The following is an 11,487-nucleotide window of genomic DNA, read 5'->3' on the forward strand; positions in this document are numbered from 1 at the left end:
GGACCCCACCTTGATGTTTCAGGACCCCACTTTGGGTCCCGACCCCAACTTTGGGAACCACTGGTATAGAGGACTGAAATAAATATAATAATAATAAATACGAAATAATAAAATTTACCAAATTTCCCTCTGGGATCAATAAAGTTTTTTTTTGAAACAGACAAATTTAAAAAGCAGAAATGTATGAACATTAACAAGTTAAAGGGGGGAAAAAGGAAATTTAAAAAGGGAAAAACAAAAATATGTACTAAAATAGAATTTGTTGGAACTAAGTTGGAAAAATAAATATGAAGGTCAATTAAATTARAAAATATGAGGTAAAGCTCTAAAGTTTTCGTTATTAATTGGTGCATTTTAAGTGTATTTATTTGTTGGGCCATTTATTTATTTTTGCTTTTGTTTTTAATTAAATCAGTTTCAGTCCTCCACAGCCTTGTCCCCTCAACACAAGCCCACCAATGTTCAGATCACTTTTATGTCCTAAATGATTTTTGTTTTTTACAAAACTTTCACAGTTTTCATTCTTCTTCCTTGCAAAACAGTATWTGACACATTGCGTTTCTGTCATATTATTTTGGTTATATTGATATTCAAATTAAATGGAAAACACACTTCTTTTTCAGCTATTTCAGGCTCACTCCCCTCTGTCCAGATTGCCTGCAGTGACTTTTTACGTCCAGCAGATGTCGCCAAAACGCATTAAAAACAATGTCCCACAGGATTTATCCACTATCACAACTAATTATTTTAAATGTTTACTCTAAGCGCTAACTAGTAACTTTTACTGATGATTTGGTCCAGATATTTGAACTATATATTCACATCTTCAGCATTATTATGTAAGATCAAAATGTGAGTTGTGCTGTCATCCAGTGGACAAGAAGCAGAATAAAATATCTTCAAACTGTTGGGTCATCGTGACTAATAAACAAAGACAGTAGGGTCAGAGACTTACATGCTGTTATGTTAGCAGCACTAAATGAAACACTTGATACATAGATTTTGTTGTGAAATATTTTTGTAGCCATAACGTTCATACTGTTCATCTTTTATTCAGTGACAAAAGGATGAGTTAACCCGAAGGTAACACAGTAGTCAATAATACTTTTAGGTAGTTACTGTAATGTAACTTACAGCTTATGAAGGTTTTGGAAAACATGCCAAGAACGACGTCTCCGATTCAGAGGTTAGCATCTAAAGCTATCGTCGTATTTGTGTACAAGCTTACATTTTTTGTGTATATATAGTGCAGTTACAACAACCAAATAAACAATGAAAGAGTGCTGAGCTTGGTTGTAATATTTAAAGGCATTTATACAAATATATAGCTACATTTTCGACGTGTTTAATAAATTGTATGAGTTTCTTACCTTTAAAATCTGCTGATTTGGAAAGCGAAGCCGGTTTCCAGAAACTAAATGTTGACACTAAATGTCCACTAAATGTTTTCCGTGTATTAATTATAGCATCAAATCTACAGTGAAATCAATGTTTCAGGACAGCAGTAAAACACGTGTTGACGGACCGAATCTTCATACCTTTCTGAGCCCAGCTGAGCGACAATCTTTTAAATTTTGAACAATGCTCTGCTCAGCTGAGCTAAACGCTGATTGGCTAGAACACATACCTTCCTGTTATCTGATTGGTTGATTTGGTCAGAGCATGTGTGCTCTATAAATATAGCCTACCTGAACAAAGACGGCTTTCAAGAGTTCCCYCCCCGAGGTTTATAGCGTTATCTTTGGAACTTTTAATTTGTTTTGTTACATTCAAAGCATAAATATNTTAGATGAAATTGAATACAAATAAAGACAATAGGTAATGTCAGAGGAATGTAAAAAAGAAACAGCTCAGTGCSTCCTAAGAGTCACATTTTGTTTCTCTGCAGCAGATTCATTCCTATTTTTATAGGTTTTCATACAAAAAACACTGATTCAACTAAAAGAAAAAACTTCTAGTTGGTACCATTACAAKCTGTGAATTTAAAATGATTACTTATTTTATTTATACTGATATATTTAGACTTAGAGAATAAAAAATGAAACACGGTAAAAGTGATTTGAGTACAAGAAGTACCAGATATAAACTGATTAAACATCTGCACTAATAAAAATATGTAATGCACAATAAAAAAGTACATTTAGAATAAAAGTTGCATGTTTATTTGAGTAACAGATTTTACAAATAAGTCTGTTTTATAAGTAAATATGTTTCCCCTTTTTGCATCATCATAACAGATTGTTGTCCTAGATTTTATTAGTTGTGTGGTAACTAATAATTAACAACTCTGTTTTCATTACTGTTTCTCCTCCTGTTTAACCATATTTTAGATTATTTTGATTATATTAAAAAAATGACAGTGTACTGCATATTATTTCAGCGATAAGAGCTGACGCTCACAAAGCTCGGAGTCTGGCCAGAAGAGTCTCCACATCAGATTCTACYTTGGCGTCGCAGCTGCTGAGGGCAGGACCAGAGGAGGAGGACAGGACGGCTGGAACCTCGGCTTCAAGCCCCGCCTCTTTTTCAGTCCCTCTGACCGTCTCTGGTTCCAGCAGCGGCCTCTCTCTGTCCGACCCACAGCTGTGACCTGGAGTGTTCCTGGACCTGCTGCCTGACTGCGAGCAGCCAAATGCCTTGGCCCTGGCTGCAGATGGATGGCCCTCAGACTCATTACGTGCCTCCTTGGCAGGGGGAGCCTTTGTCGCCACCAAGCTCGCATTTACATTCTGCCGAGAGCGAGACCTTTGTAAAGGTGCCTTGTTGTTTTCTGTGTGTGGGGTAAAAACACAAGTGAAGCAGTGAGTACAACAGTACAGAGTGAGGAGGAGGGAGTGCGTGACTGACTCGTTAAAAGAAAGGCAGGGGGGGTTAATCAGATTACAGATTAAATTACAAGGAGATAAAGCAAGCGAGTGACTAGAAAGTGCAGTCAGTTTAAAATCCAACAAACAAAAAGTATTAGAAAGTAATCGGCACTTGTGCAAGCATACACACTAAACATAAACATACATATACAGTGGCTACACACTGATGAGGATGGATTTTCTGCAGGAGGCCGAGCGTGCAGCCAGCACACAATGATGAAATGGATATGATTGATCAACTCCACCAGAAACTCAATATTATTGTACGTTGCCTTTTCCAGTCTCTTTGCACACGGGTCCTCAGAAAGCGGACTGGATCTAAAACCAAATAAAATCTTATCTGGGCACAAAAAGTTGTTAGATTACAGTAGCAAAGCATAAATATATATATATATATTTTTTTTTACTTTTTTTAACTTCTTCTTAACTTTTATTTCTTTACTTTAAAATGAAAACAAGTTACAAATTTAAATATGACAAGAATTCATCATGAAAGGAATGATTTATGCACTCTGAAAAATGTTGCATTTAATTAACCAAGTTATTTCAACTGTACAAACCGAGCTGAGTAAATGTGAAACAATTTACACGTTTTCTTTTTCTTTTTTTAAGTGTAAACTGCTCAGTTTACTCAGCTGAGATTTGTACCTGTTAAATCCAACACTTCATTTCTTAGAGTGTGTAAAAGTAGCTTACTTTTACTTTTAATTTTACTTTCCTAATTATTGTAATAAGCAGATTTAATAATTTTATCAAAGTACTTTTGTTTTCAGTGAAATCAATTTTTACCTCTAAGGTATTTTTTTTTTTTTTTTTTTTTTTACAATTTTAAGCACTTATACCTCTGATTCTCAGATATTATTTTTAAGATATTTATAAGACTTTTTAATTTGTATTATTTCCCCCAAGGAATGACTTACAGATTGTGTTTTGGCTTTTAGACATTTCTAGCTAAATTCAACTGCAGTAAAGAATGATATATTTCAGAGATGGCTACTGTATGTTTAACTACCTAAAGCCATTTTGTATCTCTCAAACACTGAGCTGGGACACAGAGGTGAGTCATCATGTTGTAAAAGTGAAATAGTTTTTAGTGGAGACATCTGCTCAGCAACAGACTGGTCCATCAGAGTGTAAGTGTTGTTTGGAGAACATGAGAGTACAGTCCATTAATTGCTTATAGGTTATATTATTATTATGCAGTCACAATGAAACTACTAATGAAGAGAAGGCCATCAAAATGTATGTTTTATACTATAAGTTCCGATGTTTTAACTTTTATAATATCAGAAATAGGCTACTGTGGGATATTTACCTTCTCCTGTACCTTACCCCGTAAAACTTGTTAAAATAGTAAATCGCACTGACAGTCATCTCCCAGATGGGTGTTAATATTTGTGCGTGTCCATTTGTCTGTCTGTTAGTAAAATATCACAAGAGCCACTGAATAAATTTTAACGAAACCCTCAGAAAGCAATCATTGGATGTATGTCTACAATTGATTAACTTTTGGAGTCAACTCAAATCAGCATGGTTACAGCTTATCAGACGCACACCTAAAGATTGCTTTAACTCAGTCAGCTTTATAAATATTGAGGTAACATTTGATATTGAAGTCAATGAGAGTCATCACATCAAAGTTTCTGAGAGCTAAAATCTCACTCATTGTCTTTGTTTTAAACTTTGGCATGCAAGACAGAAGATAATATGCATCATTTATTAAAGGATTATTACTTTTTTTAATGAAATTACACATGAAAAGCAGCTTCAACCAACTTAAGATCAATAGACATTGAAATATTCCCAATAGCTCTGAGATGAAGTCAGAAGGGGTGAGCTGGTAGCAGACTTCATAAGCTAAAGGAAATGGACAATCCCCCTCTCTGTTAATGATTCATCTGTAGAAAGAGGGTTAGACGAAAGCAGCATCGCCCTTTGAATTCACTCAGCTTCCAGGGAATTTGGGGAAAAGTTTTAAAAAAAATCAGACAAAAGCGTCAGACATTGCATCCAATACTTAAAAGTTTAAGTGGTAAGTCTAATTCTATTTACAATTGATAATTATTGTTTTTTTTACCTGAAAGTTATGAAATATACATTTACATTCAATGTAGCTGCAGCTACTTTCTCTGTTGTAAAAATGTAGCTTTTAGCCTGACTTAATGTACCAAGAAAAACAGCATTCCGTTTTCAGTAAAAAAATAAAATAAAATAAAAAAACAATAATATATATAATATTAATGCCAGTAAAAATAACTTTGTGTTAAAATTTACACTTTGACGTTTCTGGAAAATGAGCAGTTCCTTTTTAATATTTATTATTTGAAACAACAGAAGTTTTTGTACCTTTTTATGTTCTGACCAGCTGTCAGTGTTGACGTGACTTCATTATTCTGCTGTAGCGTTTTTCCAGCAGTATTAGCCAGGTTTTTCTCCATGGTGACTGCAGGTCACTGGCCACGACATTATTCTGCAGGAAGGAGGGTCGTTAACGTGTGACTTTGCTCTCAACTCATGTAAATCCTGCATCTCTTTTAGGTCAAAGTGTTTCCAGCAGCATGGTGACCCTGTTAACAAGGTGTGAAAATGCAAATTAATCTCTMTTTAGAACATCTGAATATTTCATCTCATTGGAACAAAAAAAATCCACATTTGGCTGTGTAGTTCTGCAAGTTTAGGACATTTTGTCTTAATTTTGTTCCTTTAGAAAAGTTAGCTCAGCATGTTTGGTTATAATACACTGTTTTTACCATGTTTGTTTTCAAAGAATTAATTTGTGTCCAAAGCGTCATCATGTTTTTCTTTTTTATAACAGATGCACATTCTCACTCATGCAAACATGAATAAAGCTAAACAGTGCAACTGGCAGATTGAAAGGAGAAGAGAATAATAAAGTTTACTTCATTCTGAGCAGAGACAGAGAACAATCTAATCAAACACGAAGAAGATGAGATTGTATCTGTATTACTTGATAGTACTGGGGTCCAGTTATGTGACTTCGACTTACGGACCCCATCAGAGAGCACAAAAGACAGGAGACATTTTACTTGGAGGTCTTTTCCCCATTCATTTTGGTGTTGCATCTAAAGATCAAGACCTGGCAGCTCGACCAGAATCCACGCAATGTGTTAGGTAAGATTTTAGCAACAGCAAATCAAATGACAGACAGGACAAAGGATTAAAATTAAAGTGATCTGTTTTCAGTAGATGTATTTGGGTGTAAGAAAACAAAGAACTCAGAAGACAACAAGAATAAATGCCAATGTTTATTTTTATTTTCTGTCTTTCGTTATTAGCCAAAGAGATTAATTTAAAATATGAAAGAATAAAAACTACAGAAAACARTGCCATTTTAGAATTTCTGAGTCATTGTGGTTTTGTGTTGTGAAGAAAAGTGTCCTTTATTGGGCTGTGTTTACACACAAGGTTTTTAACACTGAGTTTTTGATCCTTTACAGGTTCAATTTTCGTGGTTTCCGTTGGCTCCAGGCAATGATTTTTGCAATTGATGAAATCAACAACAGCAGCACATTACTGCCCAACATCACTTTGGGCTACAGGATTTTTGACACATGCAACACTGTGTCAAAGGCTTTGGAAGCTACCCTTAGCTTTGTTGCCCAGAACAAGATCGACTCCCTGAATTTAGATGAGTTTTGTAACTGTACCGACCACATCCCATCAACCATTGCGGTCGTGGGAGCTGCTGGATCTGCTGTCTCTACAGCAGTTGCAAACCTGCTGGGTCTCTTTTATATTCCTCAAGTTGGTATTTGTACACTTTGTCAGCAACACATCAATACATCACCCCATTGTACCTAAAATCTAAAAGAAAACAAGTATAATAGCAATAATTGCCTGAAATTTTTCTTGTCTTAGATCAGCTATGCCTCCTCCAGTCGCCTCCTGAGCAACAAAAATCAGTACAAATCTTTCATGAGGACCATCCCCACAGATGAATACCAGGCCACAGCCATGGCAGACATCATTGAGTACTTCCAGTGGAACTGGGTCATTGCTGTTGCATCAGACGATGACTACGGACGCCCCGGAATTGAAAAGTTTGAAAAGGAAATGGAGGAGCGAGACATCTGCATTCACCTGAATGAACTTATTTCTCAGTATTGTGAAGATCACGAGATCAGAGCTCTGGTTGACAGGATCGAGAACTCCTCGGCTAAAGTGATAGTTGTTTTTGCCAGTGGCCCAGACGTTGAGCCCCTTATCAAAGAGATGGTCAAAAGAAACGTTACAGATCGCATCTGGCTCGCCAGTGAGGCGTGGGCAAGTTCCTCGCTTATTGCTAAACCAGAATATTTAGACGTTGTTGCAGGAACTATTGGCTTTGCTTTAAGGGGAGGGCATATACCAGGCTTTAGAGAGTTCTTACAGCGTGTCCAACCAAAGAAAGYCAGTCATAACGAATTTGTCCGAGAGTTTTGGGAAGAAACATTTAACTGTTATCTGGAAGACAGTCCAAGACTTCGAGAGAGTGAGAATGGCAGCACTACTTTCAGGCCTTTGTGTACGGGTGAGGAGGACATCGCAAATGTTGAGACCCCGRACCTGGACTACAAACACCTTCGAATCTCTTACAATGCTTATGTAGCAGTTTATTCAATAGCTCAGGCCTTGCAGGACATACTCACATGCACTCCTGGGCAAGGACTATTTGCCAATAATTCCTGTGCCAATATCAAAAAAATTGAAGCATGGCAGGTAAGATCTTGTGCAGATGACCGAAGCAACTAAAAACCTTCTTTACTGATGTGTAATCCAAAAATGTTGTTCTYCACCATAGGTGCTGAAGCAGCTCAGACATCTGAACTACACCAACAGTATGGGTGAAAAGATGCACTTTGATGAGAATGCAGACATGCCAGCAAACTATACCATCATTAACTGGCACAGATGTACAGAGGACGGCTCTGTGATCTTTGAGGAAGTTGGGTATTACAGTATGCATGCCAAGAGAGGAGCCAAGCTGTCCATTGACAAGACAAAGATTCTCTGGAATGGACGCATTTCAGAGGTCAGTTAAACTGTTCTGGAAAGCTTGTTCCTGTAAAGGTTTTATAATATTTCCTGGAATTCAGTAAGTTTTATTAGTYAAGTACAGGATTTACTAGCAAAATGTCTATAGTATGTAGTTATACAGTTTCCCTTTGGATTAAACACTGATAAATGCTCCATTTGGCACTGAGGTGGTCTGAAAGTAGTGTACTACAGTAGATAATACGATTGCGTTACTGTATATCAGCGGAAAAGAGATCATATACATGTTAAGGGGGTGAGGTAGGTGAAAGAAAAAAAAGTTTTGAAACTGTGAACGTTTGAAAAAAAATTAAAAATGCATTATACATTGAATTGGATACCCATGACTATTTGCAGAAGTCAAAAATAAAAACAGACATTCATTACACAGTCAAACACTTACACATAAAGCAGTCATTTTTATTGGGCAGGTGCATCCAYTGTTTTGATTGGTACTTGTATTTTGTACATTTTTTACCCATAACTGTTCCATACAGGTGCCATTCTCTAACTGCAGTGAGGAATGTGAGCCTGGCACAAGGAAGGGGATCATTGACAGCATGCCCACATGCTGCTTTGAATGCACTGAATGTTCAGACGGGGAGTACAGTAACCATAAAGGTACACAGATGAAAACTGCACAATGTTACTCCTTGATATTGTTGCTATTTTACCATTGATTATGTTTCGTGTTTTACACAGATGCCAGCATTTGCACAAAGTGCCCAAATAACTCCTGGTCAAATGGAAACCACACATTCTGTTTTCTGAAAGAAATTGAGTTTCTTTCCTGGTCTGAGCCGTTTGGAATAGCTTTGGCCATATGTGCTGTCCTTGGCGTTGTCTTGACCGCCTTTGTGATGGGAGTTTTCATCAAATTCCGCAACACTCCGATAGTGAAGGCCACAAACCGAGAACTGTCCTACGTCCTCCTTTTCTCACTTATCTGTTGCTTCTCCAGCTCTCTGATCTTCATCGGAGAGCCACGGGACTGGACGTGCCGTTTACGTCAACCCGCCTTTGGGATCAGTTTTGTTCTCTGTATCTCCTGCATCCTTGTGAAAACCAACAGAGTTCTTTTGGTGTTTGAGGCCAAGATTCCAACAAGTGTCCATCGTAAGTGGTGGGGATTGAATCTGCAGTTCCTTTTGGTGTTTTTGTGCACGTTTGTCCAAGTTATGATCTGRGTGGTGTGGCTTTACAACGCCCCTCCTTCTAGCTACAAGAACTATGACATCGATGAGATCATTTTTATCACGTGCAATGAAGGATCTGTGATGGCGCTTGGCTTTCTTATTGGCTATACTTGCCTCTTGGCAGCTATATGTTTCTTCTTTGCATTCAAGTCAAGAAAACTTCCAGAAAACTTTACAGAAGCCAAGTTCATCACTTTTAGCATGCTTATATTCTTCATTGTCTGGATCTCATTTATCCCTGCATACTTCAGTACTTACGGCAAGTTTGTTTCCGCTGTGGAAGTCATCGCCATACTGTCATCCAGCTTTGGGTTGCTGGCCTGTATTTTCTTCAGCAAGTTGTACATCATCCTTTTCAAACCATCCAGAAACACCATWGAAGAGGTTCGGTGCAGCACCGCAGCCCACGCTTTCAAAGTGGCAGCTAAAGCTACGCTGAAACACAGCACGGCTTCAAGGAAAAAGTCTAACAGCATCAGTGGATCCTCTGGCTCAAGTCCGTCCTCGTCAATCAGCCTCAAGACCGACTGCGACCAGCCTTCAGGGAAGCAGAGGCCGAGGGTGAGCTTCGGCAGCAGAACAGTTGCTCTGTCTTTGAGCTTTGACGAGTCAAGAAGGAGTTCATTAATGTAAAGTGCCTAACAAAGTGCCAAACATCAGCCTCATCATTTTAAGCTAATTATACTGATGCCAACACTGACAGTGTGAGTAAGCTACAGATGAGTAGATTCTACTTTCTAACGAAGCTCTAATCTATTAGTAGAGGTGTACAGCACAGAAATTAATTTCTGCAGCAGTTACTGAGAAATCTGAAGAAGTTTCACATGAGTTGGGGATATTGCTAAACTGATTTGCATAGAAAAATGTATTTTTTACCATCTCAGTTACCCTGTAGAAGTAATATTTTATCTGACTCACTTAGCTCATCATTCTCAGTAATTCAGTCAGTCAATAAAGAATTTAGTCCATAGATTTCTGTATGTTTTAGCAAAAGTATCTGATGCAGACAAACAATAATATTTCAACAAATATTCTCAAATGGAATATTTTTACTTTTATATTTAAGCTTAAAACATCTATTAGGATAAGAAAACTGTCAATTATTTTGTACAAATAAAAGTATTACATAGAGTCTTTACGCTTCTTGTTTTTATGATGGCAAATGGCTTGAAATTATATATTATCAAGTCCATATGGACCCTAAAGCACTTTACACTTGAKTCGTTCCCCCCATGCACACTCACATTCACACACTGATGGTTATGATGGTTAAGGACTAACTTTACATGTCAGCAGAAACACTTTTGGAACACAGAGAAAGTCATCAAAATGTTAAGCCATTACCATATGACCTTTAATTATGTTTCTATTTAATTATTTTTTTCTTGGTTTAACTCATTTTTATTTTGCAGTTTAGTTGTCTGTTAAAACTGTTAGTTTTAACAGTTTTTATTTTATTTTAAAAGTTAACATTTTTAAAGCATATAACATGTGGGCATTATGTACTAGGACTGATCTGCAGCAGGCTGTGGAACAGCTGGAAACCCACCTCCTCTGAACAAGACAACATTTACCATGAGAGGCGAAAATCTGACCCAGCAGTCAGATCAGCAGTTTGTCTCATCGCCAGACTGATTTGAGATAAATGAGACCATTGCAAGCTGAGCACATCTGGCAAAAAAGCCCTTGTTAAAAAAATGAACAAATAAAACATTAAAATTAATATGACATAACTGTAAATTACTAATATTTGAAGTTGCACATATAAATTTCACACAGGTTTGACAAGATAAATCTTGCAGTTTTAGAATTGTTTTTTGGTGTAATGGGGTACATGGCAGAGAAAACAAATGAATTAAATAATATCTATATAATAAAAACTAAAGGTTGAAGTTGTGTGAACACCATTCAAATAGATTGGTTCATGTACACCTTACGATGTGAATACAAATGCACTATAAAACAGTTTTTACGACATTGTGAAAATATGTTATTGTTTGATAGTGAACAAAAGTACAAGGTCATGAACACTCGATTATACTTTGTGCACAAAAGTAAACAGATCATGTAATCTGACCCTCACTCCAATAATAAAAGAATAGCTACATTTTCAGAATAAAAACTTGTCAATTCCAGTGACATATAGGTTTAGTTTAAAAAGTCAAAATTACCAATGTATATGCAATATCATAAATGTTGTTATTTGTAAGAAGTAGTTTGCTGACTGAGCTACTCCTTGCTTTTCATATTAGAACTATTAATAAAAGCAAAATTTTAAATACGACATTTGTATAAACTGTTTGGCAAAGAAAGTGTGTGCTGTAATTTTGTCTTTTTTTCCCCAATACACATTTGCAGACATGCAGACCAGAGCCACATGTGTATATATA

General features: G+C 36.7%; 4 protein-coding genes across 6 annotated transcripts in view; 2 read left to right on the forward strand and 2 right to left on the reverse strand.

Annotated features, from left to right (window-relative positions):
- Positions 1-1,539, reverse strand: part of kif20a (kinesin family member 20A) — a 12,596-nt gene extending 11,057 nt beyond the window's left edge. The window contains exon 1 of the mRNA XM_014028843.1: positions 1,371-1,539. The gene's annotated coding sequence lies outside the window, so the exon portion shown is untranslated. The remainder of the gene's footprint in view (positions 1-1,370) is intronic.
- Positions 1,540-1,885: 346 nt separating this feature from the next.
- Positions 1,886-11,487, reverse strand: part of LOC106532726 (protein diaphanous homolog 3) — a 101,715-nt gene continuing 92,113 nt past the window's right edge. For all 3 annotated transcript variants that reach the window (XM_014028846.1, XM_014028847.1, XM_014028845.1), the window contains one exon: positions 1,886-2,770. In XM_014028846.1, the coding sequence (XP_013884300.1) occupies positions 2,397-2,770 (374 nt within the window). In that variant the 3' untranslated portion in view covers positions 1,886-2,396. The remainder of the gene's footprint in view (positions 2,771-11,487) is intronic.
- On the forward strand, positions 4,806-8,373 carry LOC106532727 (extracellular calcium-sensing receptor). The gene is made up of 6 exons (XM_014028848.1): positions 4,806-4,899; positions 5,406-5,445; positions 5,683-5,999; positions 6,326-6,632; positions 6,747-7,586; positions 7,669-8,373. Exons 3-6 carry the CDS (start codon positions 5,815-5,817, stop codon positions 7,906-7,908), a joined length of 1,572 nt encoding a protein of 523 aa, XP_013884302.1. The 5' UTR covers positions 4,806-4,899; positions 5,406-5,445; positions 5,683-5,814; the 3' UTR covers positions 7,909-8,373.
- Positions 9,090-10,219, forward strand: LOC106532728 (extracellular calcium-sensing receptor; the record flags this gene model as incomplete). Its single annotated transcript, XM_014028849.1, is given in 1 exon segment — positions 9,090-10,219. A coding segment is annotated over 1 exon segment (641 nt), but the record flags the coding sequence as incomplete, so codon positions are not given.

The sequence above is a fragment of the Austrofundulus limnaeus genome, unplaced genomic scaffold, assembly GCF_001266775.1.
Source record: "Austrofundulus limnaeus strain Quisiro unplaced genomic scaffold, Austrofundulus_limnaeus-1.0 Scaffold820, whole genome shotgun sequence".
Lineage (NCBI taxonomy): Eukaryota > Metazoa > Chordata > Actinopteri > Cyprinodontiformes > Rivulidae > Austrofundulus > Austrofundulus limnaeus.